General features: G+C 36.8%; 2 protein-coding genes across 12 annotated transcripts in view; one reads left to right on the top strand and one right to left on the bottom strand.

Annotated features, from left to right (window-relative positions):
* The window catches only part of Rfx (regulatory transcription factor Rfx), a 232568-nt gene extending 224605 nt beyond the window's left edge, over positions 1-7963 (top strand). For 9 of the 11 annotated variants that reach the window (XM_083112718.1, XM_083112713.1, XM_083112722.1 and 6 more), the window contains 2 exons: positions 1244-1397; positions 4327-7963. In XM_083112718.1, the coding sequence (XP_082968844.1) occupies positions 1244-1397; positions 4327-4554 (382 nt within the window). In that variant the 3' untranslated portion in view covers positions 4555-7963. The remainder of the gene's footprint in view (positions 1-1243; positions 1398-4326) is intronic. The other 2 variants (XM_083112714.1, XM_083112716.1) reach the window with 2 other exon arrangements.
* A 5588-nt stretch (positions 7964-13551) lies between these two features.
* The window catches only part of omd (integrator complex subunit 5 omd), a 49896-nt gene continuing 43982 nt past the window's right edge, over positions 13552-19465 (bottom strand). Inside the window, exons 10-11 of the mRNA XM_083112304.1 lie at positions 18764-19063; positions 13552-13883 (exon numbers count right to left, since the gene is read on the bottom strand). Coding sequence (XP_082968430.1) covers positions 13671-13883; positions 18764-19063 — 513 coding nt within the window. The 3' untranslated portion in view covers positions 13552-13670. The remainder of the gene's footprint in view (positions 13884-18763; positions 19064-19465) is intronic.

Here is a 19465-nt window from a genome sequence, read left to right as displayed (position 1 = left end):
ACATTTAGGGGATCTCGGCAATTTTTTGGAGGTGATGTGATCAGTACCACACCTCTCCACTTCCAGGGTTGCCCCCAAGGTACCCATTGCTTTAAGGCTGGGTGAGCCTCAGAGCCACTTTATGTGAAGACAAGGCTGAAAAAAGGCTAACCTTAGATAACGCACCCCAGGAATCGAACCTGGGTCTCCTGTATGTCAGTCTGATACTGTATGATGTTTTTTTTAAAAAAATTTTAGTACCTATTATCCAGGAGTGAGCTGATACCAATTTGATATGCTTTAAAATAAATAAATGAAGGGCTCTGGTGTAAAACATGGTGAGTGACATTTTGGTCATTTTTGAGTTACAAAGTAAAATATGCCATCCTTCAATTTTCGAGTGAAATTGCCATGTCATACATGCATTGGTCTCAGTGAAGCCTTTTTAAATTGGCAAACACAACACGAAAACAATTTATCTACAGTATATAGCTTCTAATAACTGTTTATCTTAATGAACTCCGAAATAACCAAAATGTCACTTACCATGTTTTACACCTGAGCCCTTCAAATAATAATAATAAAGCACTCATTGTATCAATGTTTAGCATTTTGTAGGTTTTGGTGCGTATTACTCACAATTCCAGAATATAAAAAAATATGTTAAAATATTAACGTTAAAAACTGTACTTACGTATGCAATTATGTTGTTCCTTTCTTTGTACCTAGTGATACATGCAAGTTTTTGACGTTTTTAACATGAGAATAGGTTAATAGTACAAGTCTTTAGGGAACGACGAGTTTTTTAAATACGTTTAGGGTGGGGACATAATATCCTAAATGTATGCACACCTACCCTTGTCCACAATCTTTTTATTACATTTCGACCTAGTACTATGTTAAGTACCTAGTTTTTTCGCACGAACCTGAAGGGGATAGTTAGTCCCCGAAACGTAGTTCTAAAGAAAGGAAAATAGGAACAACATACTCACATACGTAAGTACAGGTTTTATCATTAATATTTTAACGTCTTTTTTGTATCAATGTTTACCACTGCAGTTTCTGATTGTGAAATGAAAGTGTGAGGTGATCTAAAACATCCAAAAGAAGAGGGTTTTGGAGCTTGTAAAACTGCAGTTACAAACCCGCAAGTCCATGTTTTTATTATTATTTTCGTTTATTTTTACTCCAACATGACAGCACATGCAATTTACTCATTTACCATTGTCATTATTATACTAAGCTCGCACACTTCTTCCTGCAGCTCAATGGTGATTCGGGACCTAACACTTCGGAGCGCTGCAAGTTTTGGCTCCTTTCACCTTATCCGTCTGCTCTACGATGAGTACATGTTTTATCTCATCGAGCATCAAGTTGCCAATGCCACTGGGGAGACACCGATTGCTGTGATGGGTGAGGTAAGACACACTTTCAAATGATTCACTGTGTTGTCATTTGCCATGTGATTATCTCAATTTGTAGACTTTTTTTAAATTTTTAGTTACAAATCCTAGTTTTAGAATGCCTTGAATCTAGTCTTACTTTCTAATATGTGGATAAATTTATATATGGTATCGATAGTTGAAATTGTTTATTTTTTGTTGTTATGTGCCTGTTGTAATTTGTGGTCTGAGTAGATGAGCAACAGTGTTGCAAAATTAAATACTGGCTTTCATTTAAAGGGGTTATTTTATCCTAGGATTCTAGGACTTTTGTGTGTGTATTAACTATGTGAGCCAACTTGGTGGCAAAAAACGTTAAGCGTTTGACTTTCAATCTTGCCACTGAAGTTCCCAGCCGAAGCATTTGAGTTCTTTGTGAGTGTTCTTTCATAATTTTCATCCAATCTAATCATTAATCACCCTCAATGTTGTAATTAGCCAAAAGTAGGGATGGGACCGATTAATCGGTACACTATCGGTAACAGCCAATATAGGCATATCGGCAAAATTACCAATTATTTTACCGATCCGATATATCAATAAATATCTGATAATTTAGTGCAAAATTCTACCATTTGTTGTAATTATTATGGATATTCTCCAAGCCCTACTTTTTAAAAAAGTAAATTTCTAAATATGCAATTTCTTTTGCACTGCAGTCACTTTGAAACACACATTTATTAAGGTGGCCAATGAACCTTTCAGGTTCTTCAAGGACCATTTCTCATTTTATATTGGTTATCAGTATCGGCAAATTTTATATCGGTACTTTATTGGTATCGGCCCATCCCTAGCCAAAGGTATCAGAAAAGTGAAATAAAATAAACAAAAATACCAATACAACTAGTCATGAGAATGTGTCTAATTTTGATTTGAGGTAGTCCTAGGAAATTGGAACAAAAGATCTCCTTTAAGCAATAAAAATCATTTCAAGTGTTGACAATTTTATTTTATAATATTTTAACAGTTGTTATGCATACTGTTACAAACAGCATTTGATAGTATGGTCATGTTTTGAAGTCAGCATGTATTTAACATGCATTCCTATTTTTTTGGTTTACAATGCTTTGAATTCTTTGTATACTGTTGCATTGTAAGTATAGCATTTGTGTTTGGTAATTTGAAACTAAACTGCATGCTTAAATAAAAGATATTCACATGTTGTTACCAGTATCTGTTACTAAGAAAAGTATCTCAAATTATAGTAAAGTGAAGTGTTTAATGCATTTAAAATTATTCCAAACGGTGACAGTTATATAACTTAAAGAAAATCTTATCATATATTGTACACACACACACACTCTATATATGTAATGAAATAACGTGTGTGTGTGTGATAGGCCAAAAACAAGTCTTGAAAATTACACATATGTATTTTTCCAATTACTAATTTTGATGTATCCTACAGTTCTTTTCCAAAATTATTAACATCATCTTTGTAGCAGAAAAGAACCAAATTCAGTGATACAAGTTCTTTAAGGTGTGGGTACCACAATTGGTTCATTTTGCAGTATCTTGCGTTGCAAAGGAACGGTTTGGCCAATAAATAGGAAGTTTATACACCGAAATTTCTCGCACTTTTCATGTTTCAAAAGATGGGAAAAAATTGAATAAACTTCTCAATATTTTAAAATTGGAATTCTGGCTATTTTTCTCGTTTCAAAAACATCGATTTTATTTTTCTGATTAAGGAATTTTTTTAACTACTCCTGTAGTTGCAGTGGAATGCATATGGGACATTCCACAAAAAGTGGTCCTACTCCATGTAAATAAAAGGAATCAATCCAGAAATTAAGGTTTAAATGTTTGTGAATGCATATAATTTGCATATTTGACGAACAAAAATTATTATTATTAGCATCTGTAGCCTATATGCTTCATAGATGAATTAAATTGAACATCGCTACATTTTTTTTTAAGCGTGACACACTTAACTAACTTAACTGTATTTCTTCGAATCCAAGGCACGCCTAAATTTTCAACATAAAAAAAAAGTTTGCCTTAGATTCAAAGAAATGTGTTACTTTTCAGACTATGTCATCATAGTCAAGTTTTTTTTTTATTTTTTTAGCAGACACCACAAAGTAATTCATAATGAATATTTTAATGCACCACATGTTTTAATAATTATAAATGTTCTAAATAATTTCAATTATTACAATATTCAAGTATTGGTGCTGGTATCAGAGTATTTTTCAAAATTCTATTGGCTGATATAATTGGCATGCTATGCCACAAGGGGGGTTTGAGTCCCAGCCAGAGCACGAGTGTTCCTTGTGAGTGTCCCTTCAGCATTTTCATATCATCACTCATCCTCATCTTCGTGATTACCCAAAAGTGGCAGAAAAGCGAAGTAACGTAACTATAGAGGCACATATTTTTGGTAAATAAAATTAATTTTCAGTGTTATAGCTGTGAAAAAAATGGATCAAAAGCAGTATATAAAATGACATTTTGCTTTTAAAATTGACACTATAATGCTAAATTTGATTTAAAAACTGCACTTACCACACAAAATAAACATATCCCTTCTAATAACACATTTATGTACGTAGTTACCAGAATATTAAGTTGTCGTGTCGGTAAATAAACTTAAATTTCATGACAAAAGAGGGTAGGAAAATGCACCTCACACCTTTCAGAAACATATTTCACATTTCGTGTTTTTGTCAAAAACTAAATATTCATATAAATAAACATAACCCACATCAATCAATCAATCAATGATATAATAAGTACACGTGGCCCCATCCACATTTTTTGCCGAAGAGATCAGTCAGCAGTGCCTACTGGCAGTTCTGGCAAATGTTATTTGCACGCAAGCAGCACCTGTACAAATGAACCAAAGCATAAATAAGACTAGATTCACTAGTGCATTGTCAAGTCTGGTTACTTTCTAACGTAGTTGTTTGGTCTGGATCAGAAGTCCAATCCGTCCACGTTGGGGGAGAAGAGCCTTGCGATGAACAGCTTCAGCCTGCCCCAGCCATCTCCTGGCCCACCGTGCAACGGAGGGGTGATGACCAACCACGTGCTGCCGATGGGGGGCAAGGTGGTGACTCTGGCCGGAACCAACATCCTTGGAGTCGGCGGCAGCGACGGCCATCACTCGAAGAGACTGAAGATGAGCTAACTGGGCTGTCAGAGTAACTGCATTTTATTCCAGCTATGATAAAAAAAAAAAGCACCTCACTATTGTGTGGGTGTGAACACTTTTTCGAGTGCCATTCTTTTTCCCAATAGACTCGTTGTTTTTTAAAATATTAACCCACTTCTAGTTCCAAAAGTGTTTTCTTCCTGACGACAGGAAAAAAAATTCACAGTGGGACCAGAATCTTTTGAAAGAAAAAAAAAAGGGGTCCTAAAGATATTAAAAGAAAAATGTAAGTTTAGAAAAAAATGAGAGTGAGTGCACAAAACTATTTTAAAAAGCTATCCAGAGTTTTAGCAAGAGAGTGTAGTATTTTGTTACGAGTGTGTACTCCATTTGGTTTCATGGTGCTGTGGTTTACCTCATTGATCGAAAGTATTGGTGTGCTCGACAGGGGGTGGGAATAGAGAGTTACCGAAAATTGAAATCAAGTACTTAATGCCACATTCCACAAGACTACTGCACCTAAATCTATAAAAAAAGAGGGCCAAATGAAAGTTGATAGAACCCTTACTATGGAGACAGTAATCTCCATTCTCTTGTTCCGTATGCCCACATTGGGAAAATTTATTCACATGACTATAACGTAACTTAAATTTGTGTACTAAATGCCGGCAACGGATACGTTGCGTGTGGATTGGCACTTTGGATCCTTCAAAGGAATCCAGCCGCTGTTGCTTTACTTTTCAAAGCATTGATACAGGGTGCAGTAGGTAATGTATGTATAGATATATATATATTTACAAGCATACATATATAATTTATTATACAAGCTATGTACTTCCATAACAACATGCCATTCCAGAATAAAGATTTGGTATTTGTAAATTGTGAAATGATGTTTTTTTTTTTCTTTTGTCTTGTAGTTGAAAACTGCTGAGTATGTAAAGGTTGTGTGAACAGCACCATGTTTCCGATTTCTGTACAGGAAGTCACTATTTTTGTTTGATATAAAATAAAAGGAAAAAGTTAAGAGCTTAAAAAAAAAGCACGTCACACCAAATCTTGAGAGAATTTGTATCTTCCTGCGTTTTTGCTCAAAATCCATCCATCCACTTAATAATTTTTAATCCTGAAAATAAAAGATCTAGCAAGATGGTACGGAAACATCCTTCAATTTCTCTTTGTGAATCGTAGACCTGTGTTAAGTCTTTAGGGAAGAAAGTGATTCCCAGTGAAATTTTGAAAATGTCATTGAAGGTTGTTTCTTGCCACATGAGCTTGGGTTTTACAGATTTTAAGTTTTTTGAATGAACCAAAGTTAGTAATATATTCTAGTAGTTTTAATGTGAAAATTTTTGGTGATGTGTGCATAATTATATATTAGAATATTGTATTGTATGTTCATAATTAATTTAAGTGAATGGTTTGTCCGTTTTATGTATTTGTTACCCATTTTTCAGACAGCAGCAAGATGTCCGTATTTGAAATAAATATATATATATATATATAAATTGAGAAAAGGGGGTGGATTCAAGACTGGTGATGAATTATTGAAAATGGAGATTTTGTAAATTGGCTTTTCTTGTGTTGTTGGATATCTTTCCTTGGCTAGTTTATTTATTTGTTGAAGATGTCTTTAAACCGCCCCCTAAACAGGATTCAAACTGATCTCAGAAACGGTGTAGAGGAAAGAATACGAATCATCTTTCTCGTGTCTGAAAAATAGGGTGAGAAAATGGTACTACTCTAAGGCGAGAGTGCCATGTGATACGCTTCACTCCTAGTCGAAGAGTGCAGAGGGCGAGCTTATGTTCGTTCTCTTTCATTATCCTGATGTCTACCTTTTCTACGCACCCTCTAGATGACATGTAGAGTGCAAGAAAAGTGGATCTTGAGACAAGAACGAATATTGGGTGAATTTATCCTGGGCAGGTGATAGTCATTTGTTTTCTTTTTTCGATTAAATTTCCTTCCCCATCACTATCTTTTTCCAAGTCTTGACAGAACGGAAGGTATTATTGTTATTATTTTTATGTGTGGGAAATGAAATCGAAGTTGTACTATAATACTTGTACACACATGATCCATACCAAAGATTGATGTAAATGTAGTTTGATGTGGTACCTTATTGATACGTATTTTTCTTTTTTCTCTCATTTAATCCTTATTCTGTTGAGACTTGACAACGCAAGGCTTGTACGAACAAAGTTTGTGCCATATTTGTAATGTTGAATAACGAGCCTTGTATAAAATTTCTAAGTTGACTTTGCAAAGTGACTACTAACTTTTCTCTTTCTCTCTACTGTTGATGTTTATTATTTATGTGTTTTTATTCTCTTTCAGAAATAGCTGCATTTCTTGTATTCTTCCTTACGGTGTTCATTCTTTTTTTCCTTTGATCGCACACTCTTCTGGATATAATGATTTGAATCATGTTGAAGAAAGTGTATAAATTATTTTGTATGTTGACTCATATGTTAAGACACGTATTTTTGGAATGTGAAGTAACTGCATGTTTTGCTGTTTACAAAAAAAGAAATATATCATCTTTGTAGATTTCCACATTTTTTGTGTTGTATTGGAAGAAGCAAAGGGGGTAATAATGCCTTCACATTGAGGATGTGTTCATCACCTATAAAAAAAAAAAGGTGGATCAAAAATTAACAGCTGTTGAAAACAGCACGAGCGAAGAAAAGAACAACACTTGTTCTCCACATCATATGTGATGATAGTGTTAATTTTAACCTTGACTTGCCTACGTGAAGTTTATTTTTAAACCAGTGGTCGCGACTGAAGTAGAATTTTTAATTTTGCATAAATGAAATTGCCATGAAGCGACAATGCATTGAAAAAATGTTCTGATCTCCAATATTTTTGCTGAAAAAATATTTTGGAATGGTAAATTGTAAAGTGAAAAAGATGACTGGTGCACGGACTATGAATTGTTTTATTGTATGTGAAAAAAAAGTGATAATTTTCCTTTGAATTTCTTTTCAAAATGTAAATATGACAGTAATATATATATATTGTTTAATGAATGTATATTTTTCTTCCATACTGGATTTATCCTGACAAAAACGTGTAAAAAAAAAAAAGACAAAATTCCGATGGCAGCTACAGCTAAAAAGAATAATAGTTCAACCATGCTTTGCTTCTTCCATAGTTTTGGTTAAAAGATGATGTATATTTCCATTGTCTCACCTGTATTGTGCGTGCCTCACAGACATATCAACACAGACTGTTTAGTCTTATACACTTTACAACAAATTTATAAGAAGCCCCCTCTGTTACCCCCTTATCACACTGTTGCCATTTGCTTTAAAGTCGGGCTGCCTTGGAAAAATTTTTGTTGTGATTCAATGTGTGTACAGCATTGTACTGAATGATGGTAGATCTGTTTTGTACACTTGTTTTGTACAGTGGAAAGTAAACAATGTCCACGAAAGTATACAGTGTGTTTCTTTTCATAGGTTTAAGAAATGAATTTTAAATAAGTATAGGGTTTTCCAATAAGAACAATATGATTTTACAATGAAACAAAATAAAAACTATTTCAGATACGGTATGCGCCAAAATATACCTACAGTACTGAAACTTGTGCACCTCGAACGTGTTAATTACTGTATATTTTGGTGCATACTGTACAACCAAACTTTTTATATAAGACGTAAGAGAGTTAGTAAAGATGGAAGAGGCCACCGAAATTAATAGAACATTTACAAGTTAGTTTTGCGGATATATCTTTAGTAACTCGCTTAACTCTTATATTATCAACCACGTTGTTTAGTCCCCTCAACGTGAAACTTTTTATATTATTTTGAAGCATAGTTATTACATTATGTTTTGAATAACATAGTTAAGAAGTGTCCACCTCGACTTTGTGCACACGAGTGAATTCGATGAACCCAATTTTTGATGACTTTGTGCAATAACTCGGGCCTAATGTCACGAATGCAGCGTTCGATGTTCAATCTTAAGGCATCAAGGGTTCGTGGTATGTCTGCATAGACTACAGATTTCAAGTAACCCCACAAAAAGCAATCTAAAGGAGTTAAATCAAAACTTCTTGGAGGCCAACTAACAGTTGCATTTCTTGAAATTATCCTTTCACCAAACTGTTCTTGCAATACGTAGATAGTACATTAGCAGCGTGACATGTGGCACCATCTTGTTGGAACCACATGTCCTCCAAATCAATTTCATCTAAATTTGGCCACAAAACATCTGCTAACACCAATCGGTACCACTCAGGTACCACTCATCAGTCTCTGTAACTGCAACTCCTACCTCGTTTTGGGAAGAAAAAAAATGGTCCGATGCCACCATGCCATAAACCACACCATAGTGTCACCTTTTGCAGATGCAACAATTTTGTTTAACATATCTACTTAACCAGAAATGAGTTTCATCCGTGAAGATAATTTTTTGCCCAAAATTATGTTGTTTCAAGTTTCAAAAGAACATCTATTTTCATAAAATTTTTGGATAAGAACCAAATGTTCTTGAAGCGTGTATTTAGCCATGATGAATTGTCACAGTACACTAAACACAAGTTATAACATTTGAAGCATAGTTGCCAGTTAATTTCAAAATCATATCATTCTTATCGGAAAACTATAGATTTGTGTGCTTTATTTCTTTCATATGTACTCCCCCATAGGATATTTTGACCAAAATGGTCGGGTGTTAACCTGGTCAGAGATTAGTTTTTTTTTATTTCTTTCTTTTTCTTTCTTTCTTGTAATACAGGGTGTTCATAAGTGTGTAAATGCCCATTAAAATATATACAGTTAAGGTACAAACATTCCTATACATGAGGCAAGTTAAAGGGGTGTTATCAACATGGTGGCCATCTTGGGACTCAATTTTTTTAAATGGAAAGGTGGTCATGCAACAAATCAATATGGGCTGGAATTTGATGCAATGTTAACCCTACGTTGATGGTAACGATTTCGATCACCAGGGAGCAGCACGTAGGCACAGCACAGACCAGCCAGAGCCAGTAGGACGAAAGTACTGTGTGTTGACTTGCAAAGACGATGGTTGGTGTGTGAGTGAGTGTTTGTATGGCACCAAAAATTCCAGTCTTTTTGGAGGGGTACATCTGTGCCCTTTCCGACGTTGGTTATAGTTATAGCCACATAATTAAACAGTGCCACATGAAAGCATTCCATGTGACAAAGAAGGGCATCAATGCATTGTTGAATCGCCATAAAGCTTGCGCCGTACCTGTTGCTGGAACCACTCAAAGTTGGATCTCGGACATATCGGAAGCCCAAGCGTTCCTCCGATGTTGTACAGAAAGTGAGATCCTTGGTGCGATGTGAAAACCCTGCAACGCAAAGAGCGATTGCACAGGCAGTGCAATGTTTCCCTCCAACTGTAAATCGCATCATAGCCCAAGATTTACAACTTGTGCGGAAGCACAAGGCTCAAGTTCGTAAGTTGCGTGCCTCACATGTCCAGGAGAGGAAGACCAACAGTCGGAAGCTCTACGAACACCATCTGGCAGGGGACCGCTGGAAGTATGTGGTGTCCCTGGATGAAGCATGGATGTATCTGTCGGGATGTGGTAAAAATAGGACCATCTACTATCGTCCACGTGATGCAAGAGGTCGATCTGAGTGGGTACATGAATGTGCTGAAAGTTTTCCACGCGGGTTCATAGTTGTTGGTGGTTACTGCCATAATGGCAAACTTCCACTGTGCAGAGTGGAAAAAAAGGCTAAAATAATGCAGCCTATTACCAGACGAATATTTTGGAGCCACTTTACAGACATGATTTTCCTTCTCTCTATGGCAGCAACACATCTCATGTTGTCATCCACCAGGACAAGGCTTCCAGTCATACGGCAAAGTCCACGCAGACATACATAGACCGGATGGCACATGAAACGGGCATTCATGCAATCACCTTTACAGACATCCCTGTGAAATCCCCCGATGCCTCTTCCATGGATTTTTGTGGGTTTCTGTTGTTGAAACGAGCTTTGCGAAGCAGACGGCCCAGCACAATGGAGGGTCTTTGGAAAGCTTGTCAGGAGGAATATGATCGTTTGGACCAATGTGTTCTTCAACGCAGTCTCCTCCAATGGAAACTCCGCTGCAGGGCCATTGCTGCAAGACAGGGGTATCACGTGGAGCACCATCGCTTGTGGCGTCATTGATTGATTGATTTAGTTTATTTTACTTCGCGTTTTGTGCCTCTTGGCTAATTTGCGAAGATGAGGATGAGTGATGAAAGGATGAAATTGATGAATGGACAGTCACAAACAACCAAGCCCGACCAGGATTCGAACCCGGGACCCTTGGCATCGCAGCACGATGTGCTAACCGCTCGGCCACAGGGTCGGGCGCTTGTGCTTGTGGCGTCATGATTTTCCTTAAGGTGAGGTGGGTTCTAACTTTGTTACCATGGACGTGAAACAACCTTCTGTACATGTGACGACGGTACTCGCATGAATTTCTTTTTTTTTTTTTTTTTTATTGTTTTTAAAATCTATCATAATAAATAGTATGTAAATATTTATTGCTAAATACAGGGTGAGCCATAAAAATATGGTTACATGTTTTAAGTAAATGTAGTGCATTACTGTATAATGTAGATGGAAATTGTATATTAAACTTGAAACTTAATTTTTCGATTTCAGATAAGTGTCATGCACCTGAGCTTATGTCATTAGTCAAGATGGCACTGAACATGCAGCAGCAAGTTACAGTTCCAGCGTGGCCAATTGCATACCAGAATGATTATTATACTGGCGAGATGTGATTTTAATGTAACATTGTTGCCGTCGACTGTGGGAAAGTGGAGAAAACGACTGCTTACATTAAATTGTTGTTTAGTTCAAGTCCATTGCTATGTACATGGCCTTCATGGTCATTCTGGTATGCAAATGTTCATGCTGCTGCAGGTTCAGCGCAATATTGGCTAATGAAGTGAGCTAGAGAGCTTGACTCCTCTGAAATGATAAAATGAAAATAAAGTTTCAAGTTGCATATGCCATTCACCATTACACTCTTCAAATGTGAAACCATGTTTATGACTCATCCTTTATATATCACATGTTTGGTCAATTCCAATGAAAATTTTCCTATCCAGTCATGGCATAATCATTGCCGCATCGCCACTTACAGCGGCGGCACAGAAGCTTAAATTTTGTAAGTCGGTACTTCACAACACTGTAGTAAATTTTCTCAAGTGCATATATAGTACATATATAATACACAAATCAATAACTGTTTTCAGATGAGAAAAATGTTCGTTACACTGTAAGAAATGTTGTGTCAATTGGACAATTATTCGATTTTAACGCAAATTCAAGAGTATTCCATGCATCCTAATTTTGCATGAAATGATTTTTAAGTTTTGGTAATTTCAGCACAATTTTAAAAAGTTAAAGCTTCACATTATGGTCACTTTTTTGCAGAAAAAAATTGCATAAAGTCTGCGACGATGGCACAATGAAATACTATAATATTTCAAATGGTGCTTGGAGAACATGAATGGTTCATTGATAAGCAGAATAATCAGTGTTGCTATCTTGATCAATGTTGAATGTCTCAACAACATTGTTCAAACACTCGGCCCAGGTCTTCTCTTTCCTGATCATTTGGTTCGGCAATCCATGCTTGGATCTGTTCTTCATCTGTGCTAATTATAAGATTTCAAAGTTCATTTAGCAGGAAATGTTAGCAGTAATAAGTGAATGGAGACAAATAATATAATTCACAAAGAATCATAACAAAAAATAGTGAAACAACATTAATTCAATGGGCAAAGAAATAAAATATTTTGAAGAAAATTGTTACATGCTTGGTATTCGCTCAAATGTAGACTGTCATAAAAATAATGTCTGCATGGCCTGAGAGCAGTGGCACCAACTACAAATGATATCTTCTGGCCAATGACATTACAAACGACACCTACACAGGGCCAGAAAAGCCATTCATTATCCATGCCTAAAAGAACTTAAAAGATTATACTGGGTGATCCGTTTGAGATGTCAGAATGTAAGTTTCGAATGAGTGGAGATTTACTGACTTCAGCTGCATGGCGGCAGGAGCATGCATGTAATACTCGAAAATTTTGCATACCATACGACATACTGTATGCGTTGTTGTGTCGTGGTCACCATCTTTGTTACCATGTACATTAGCGCCGCCATGTGGCTGAAGTCAGTAAACCTCCACTCATTCGAAACTTACATCCTTTCTGCTCATATTACAGCATTACAGCAAACTGCTCACAGATACGTACATTAATCTCTTGTGTATAAAGGTTTACTATCTGACATCTCAAACGGATCACCTGGTATTTTACTTGGTCGAGCACCACGCTTACACGTATACAAGGAAAGGGTTAATCTATTGTCTAGTGCTTTTAACTATGCTTATTCTGACACTGCGTTTAGAGAGCACCTCTAGGACATGTGCAATTTTATTGCAAATCTGGTGCACTAAGAAATTACTCGGGCAATTGTGGAGTAGCTGGTTAGGCAATAGATTTGAAATAAAATTACAGCAGTCAGCCAGGGTTAAATAAAAGGTAAGGTAAAGTTCACTGTGCGTATTGCAGCCTGCTGTTTGAAGCTTGGTGAGCCCCAGAGCTGCTTTATGCAGGGACAAGGCTGAAACAATTCCAACCCGGGAATCGAACCATTCTCCCATGTGTGTCAGTTGACCTACCGACTAGACTACCACATCTCTAAGCTGGGGTTTAGGTTTCTTCTCTGAAAGTACAAACCAAGGGCTCAATTCTTTTGAACTGAAGCATACAAAAGTCAATATTTCAGTACCAATGATATTGGCCAATAATGCAGAAGAAACTGATCTAACCTCGGATTTTACGTTTTTCAGGGGACCATACTGAAAAAACTTGAAATCCTGGAAAATGTAAAATCAAGGAAAATTTTATAACATTTTGCTATGTTGAAACCATCCAGATTGAATGTATAATGTGGGAAAATGTAAAATAAGGGTTAAAATCACCAATAAAGGCCAAAGACAGACTAGAAATTAATACCTCGCACCATGTTGAGAAGAAATGATCATCATAATTTATTACATTGCAACACATTTCCTGCAAAGTTACATAAATAATTCTCGTATAAAAATGCAATGTACAAACCTCATCGACCTCGACGATAAAAAAATCATTCATCAGAGTAAAACAGCTGAGAATACAGACTTCCCAAGTGTTGCACATTGTTCTGCATCAAAAGACGTAAATGGTGAGTGTACTGAACATCCGGCTTAGCCAAAGACGAATCTCTCCAAATGAGCCCGGATGCATCCCTGCTGAACAATGCCGGAGATGGCACATTGTCCCTCATGTAGTTCCACACGTCTCTCAATAGATGGAGCACCTGCAAGTAGAAACATAACTTAAATAAAATGCAGGAGAAAACATACTTTAATCTTTAGAAAAGACAACCATGTGGCAGCAATTAAATCATTATTTCTCAAAAATTCAATGTCTTTTTATTGTTATACAAAACAATATACCCACTGTTAAGAAATGTAATTTGAAAATGTTGATTTTCTCCCCTAACAACATTATGGGATAGAACTTAGAAATTGGGTTATTACACTCCAACCACAGCGTTTTCCTGATATATTTTACTTTTAGATGTAATAATGAAAACAAAAACTTGGTTCATACAACATCCACAGGGCTAACACTACCAAGTAATTTTCAGGAAATATTTTCTGTAAGCTACCAACACTACTTTAATTACACATAATTATTATATTTCCCCCAAGAAATATTGGGTTATTTTCAACGAAACTTTGCATGGTTGTAGGAATGTCCCATCCCATTGCTACATGCTGTATTTTTTGGTTCACTTTGGTCTATAATAATGGCCACAGGGATGTGCCGAATACCAATTTATATTAATTATAATAATTACAAAAATTACTATCATTAATAAAAAACAATAACCAATTATTGCAAGATGCGAAACTTGGTCCCTTACATTGAAAGAGGAACATAAATTGAGAGTATTTGAAAATTAGATCCTTAGGAAAATATTTGGACCTAAAAGGGATGAGGAGACAGGTGAGTGGAGAGGGTTGCATAATTTAGAACTACATAATTTGTATTCATGTCCAGATATTATTAGAATGATTAAATCAAGAAGTCTTAGGTGGGCAGGCCATGTGGCACGAATGGGAGAGGAAAGAGGAGTTTACAGGATTCTTGTTGGGAAACCTGATGGTAAGAGACCTGTAGGAAGGCCAAGACGAAGATGGAGGGACAACGTTGAGATGGACCTAAAGGAAATCGGTAGAGATGGAAAAGAGTATATAGATCTTGCTCAGGATAGGGACAGATGGAATGCCTGTGTTGTTGCAGCCATGAACCTTCGGGTTTAAGAAGGCTAGAGAGTAAAAAAAAAAGGTAAAGTGCTCCCCCTGTGCTTAGCACCACGCCATGAAGGCGTATAGGGGTGTGGGGGCCCACACTTTCTTGATCCCATCGTGAGTGGGGGTGATGTGATCATGCCCCTGACTGCCTCTACCCCCCCCCCCCCCAAGGTTTCCCCCAGGTACCCATGTCATTCCACGCTGGGTGAGCACCGGGGCCACTTCCAAGGCTGAGAGTTAGTTAATTATTGCAAGAGTATCACATATATATTTCACAAAACATTAAAAAATACTAATTGTTTCATCAGTGCTATTTTTATGTAGGTGCAGTTATATACCAATTATAATAATTACAAAAGTACTATCATTACCAACCAATTGTGCACTATCACCAGCATGAGTGTCGTGAAGAACAAACATTGAAAAGGTAATGCCTGATTGGCCTGCCAAGTGGATTTTGCTTCCAAAAGTAATGCAGGATATTGGGAACACCCTAGGAACAATGCAATTTATTTTCAATTTCTTATAAGAATATTAACAGTTGAAAAATTGAAAAAGAAGAGATGGTGGGCCTGACAGGCTCTCCTCGGGTAAGCTAGACTAAAAATAAAAATCATCTCTATAGGACAAATAGTTCTCAGGCTATGATTTTTTTTGTACATCATGGCAAGTTTCGAAAGCAAATCCTTGAAAAGTTCCTGTGTGTAGAGGGTAACATGTGGGAGAAACTCCCGTCTGCTAAAAGTTTATTAATGTATTTGACCAGGAACCCAAGTAGATACCTTATACTGGAAACATGGGTTTCAATTCTACTGTTCATTCTTTGGACAATCACTATTGCCATGAAACCACTGAAGTAGCAAAGCGATGAAAAATACAAAAGAATTTTCCCTAGCAAAAAACAGCTAGAAATTACTGTACTGGTAAAAATGACAGACCAGTGTAACTTTATATAATTGATTGAAATTTTGGGTGCATCAGCACTTAGGCTATTTTGCACCACTTACATTACACGGGGTCTAACCCCTTACCATAACTAAAATATAACTAATAACAGAGTATATAACAAATATAATAAATAACAAATCCAAAATTCTTGGCCTTTCTTTCATTTTTCTTAACATCTATTTAATCGTCCCCTACTTGGGCATACTTGCAAAATTAAGAAAACAGATATTTTTATTCAATTGAAAAAAAACCTACCACAAGGCCGGTTAAGATGAAAGCTGAAGCTGTACTTCAGTGGCGTAGCGAAGTGCCCTGGGCCCCCCTGCAACTAAAATATTGGGGGGCCCCTTGGTTAAAAAAAAAAAAAATCTAAAATACTACAACGTATATGTATATCATCAAAAACGTCAGAGGGTAACAGACGTACAAAAGTTAGCTACCCCCCTTTGAAGTGTTTAACAATTGAAATAAAATTGAACTACCTTGTCACAATACAGCTAAAAATCGAAAATAATCTGTAACACTTAACAGGTGTGGACTATGTTGGAAATATGTCTGTTCTTATTTAAATATGAAAATGCTTGGGCCCCTTTGAAAATATTTGGTGGGAAGTTACATTTTAAATACCACACATAAAAATAATAATAGTGGTAAAAGTTCATGAATTACCAAGTTTTCTTGTTTGTGTGGCAATAGAAAACAGACTGTTTGAGCAATTGAACCTTCCTACTGGATTCATAACTGCAGACAATTTATACTCTAAAAGATTCCGACACACGGTACATCTATAAAGATGTGAGTTGAGGGATTTTTTTCCCTATTTTAGGCGATCTTCGAGCAAGTACATTAATACGGCATTTCTGAGGGCCTACAGGTTAAGTTGCCAGGGCCCCTTTGCTCGAGCCAGTACACCCCTGCTTATTATCACAGAGATTGTCTTATGATGATATGTTCCTGGGAACCTACTCGACCACCTTCCACATGAAAATAAATAAATGAAACAGACGTCAAGTTATTTGTGGTATCCACAGACTCCTAAATTACAGTAACTCTGTTGATACGTATTCTAAGTTCACTGATCGTGCGTTTCTATTTTGTGCTCACCTGAGTGAATTTAGAGATCAAATTTTGTCATTGTTGACCTACATTTTGTCTATTTCGTATTTTAGAGAAATAACCGACACTATGTGTTGAATTTCTGAAATTATATAAAATTTCAGGAGCGCAGAGAAAATATTGCGGGGCCCCTACACCTCAGGGCCCTCCCGCATTGTGGGGGTAGCTGCTAAGCCACTGCTGTACTTTAACAAGAGAATTATTAATGCTTGTAAAAATTAATGCTTCAGACTTCATTACTTTATTTAATATTTATGCAAAAAGTAACGCAAACAAGAATGTAATTCTTAAAAAACAAAGTGAACAAATCTTAACACAATTTTAGATTTCCATACATTCAATTTTATCAAATTCCAGTGCAGGTATATAACAATTGACTATACTGTAAAAAGTAGCAAAATTTCTTGACTTTTTCCTTGACTTACTTGACCTATCTGCTGATTTCTTGACACCCTGTAATATAACATAACTATAATGTCGGAGGACTAAAACATTATTACTTGGATCAAAAGTAGTGAAACATTAAAATGCTCACCAACGCAAACTTTATAGTATAAAAATATACATAAAAACGTAACGTTTACACCCTCTAGCAGGGTTTTCTTCAGACGAAACTTCACAAATTAATGAAAGTTACAAAACATCATCTTAGATACACACTCCCAGACAGGGTCCATCCACAAAACAACAGGAAGGCACCAGTCCTTATCTTAGAACATTTCATTTCAGGAATTCCTGAGTGTGGAATCTCCTTGACAGGTAATTGACACTAACTGATACGTGATTGACAGGTACCTGGTAAGAGTCTGGCCTTATCAATACCTCCACTAATGGACCTAGACAGATTCCTTATCTCCTGGACTCCTTCTTTCTTCCTTCTTCTTTCCTCCTTCCTTTCTCTCATCCTTTCCACTCTTTCTAGCACCCCCATTACAGTTCATTATTCCTTCAACTTTTTTCTCTATTTCCTTGGCTTCTTTCCACTTCCTCACTATTCCTCTCTTCTCCCTCCCTATCTGCCCCTACAACATCCCAATAGCACACAAACCAACCTCCTAAATAGCTGACCAACTAAACAAACTTAAACGATACTTCCTCTCCCCCTTCAACAATCCAGGTGTCTATGATGCTGAATGCAAGTGCAAGGCTCATTACATCGGCAGATCCACCGGCCCATCAGTGAGAGTATTCAGCAGCACCTATCAAATGCAAAAACAGCTCAACCCATCACCAGACTTGCAAAGCATATCAAATTCCACAACCATAAAATTGAAGAAGTACATTTCAAATACAAAGCACACACACTCATAGACACAAAAATCAAAGAAACAGACGCCATCATGCACTACAACCATGAACTCAACATATGGTCAGGCACACCACACCTGGCTTCCTTTACTGCAGCAATTAACACTGGTGAACAGCAGAAGACACATACAGGCGAGAACAGCACACCTAGCAGCGATTTAGGAAGAAATGTGCCAAGCAACGACACAACGAATTCCGAGGATGGTGGCAGTGGCTACCGAAATTAACTACTTAAAATAGCTTCGTGGGAAACGTGAGTACCTGAATTATTACATGTACACTATACGCATTATATATTTAATCTTGAAGATGCCAACATAGCAAAATTTTATAAAATTTTCCTCTACTTCATATTTTCCCACATTTAGGTTCTGTTAGCTTGTTCTGAAAAAAAGCCTATAATCAAGGTTCCACTACAAAAAAAAAATGCAATATAAGTATGAAGCGTGAGAAAAATGTGCTCGGGAAGCAAAAGCCAAGATACTAGATACATTTTCACAATTACCTCAAGTGGTGCAAGATCTGCCAGAACATCCCGAGTGCTTGAGAGTGGAGGAGGGAGCAGCTGCCCAAGAGACATGACGTCCAGCAAACGGATTGTTACGTCCAACACCCGAGGATTGTTGCTAGCCTTGTTCACTTGACACGACGCCCACTGGGATATTAAGGTGGCTGCCACGGCACGCAGCAGCACAGAGCTGTAACACAGTGCAGGGCGATACGCAGCAACCAGGGTCATCAACTCCCAGACAACGGGCCATTCATCAAACACTCGACGAACATGAAGGTCTCGCTCCACGGTCACCTATTTAAAAAAAAAATAGCATCAATGGTGGACCGATACGGCATATTTGGATTTTTTTTAGTTCATGTACACAGCATAACTTTACCTTTACATCATAGAATGTCAATGAAGTGTCCAGTGCCATGAAGGCACATTTAGGGAATGTTGCAGGTTACCCCCAGGTACCCATTGATTTGAGGCATGCATAGACCTAAAATGTTTAAAGGAACCATAAATTCCTATAAATGCCTAAAAGTCTGTACCTGAAAGTAACTTTTAAACATTTTGCCTAAATTTAAAGATTACTTATTAGGAACAACCATTCATTTTCACCACAAATTCATTCAGCATAGATTACTGAGGTCAAGGATTCAGTCATCCCTCATGCACTGGAGGAACAATGGTACCTAGCCAAGGGCAACT

This window comes from Lepisma saccharinum, chromosome 26 (assembly GCF_977018435.1).
Source record: "Lepisma saccharinum chromosome 26, izLepSacc3.1, whole genome shotgun sequence".
NCBI lineage: Eukaryota > Metazoa > Arthropoda > Insecta > Zygentoma > Lepismatidae > Lepisma > Lepisma saccharinum.
Note: the sequence above shows the minus strand (reverse complement) of the source record. Positions and strands in the feature narration are given on the sequence as shown.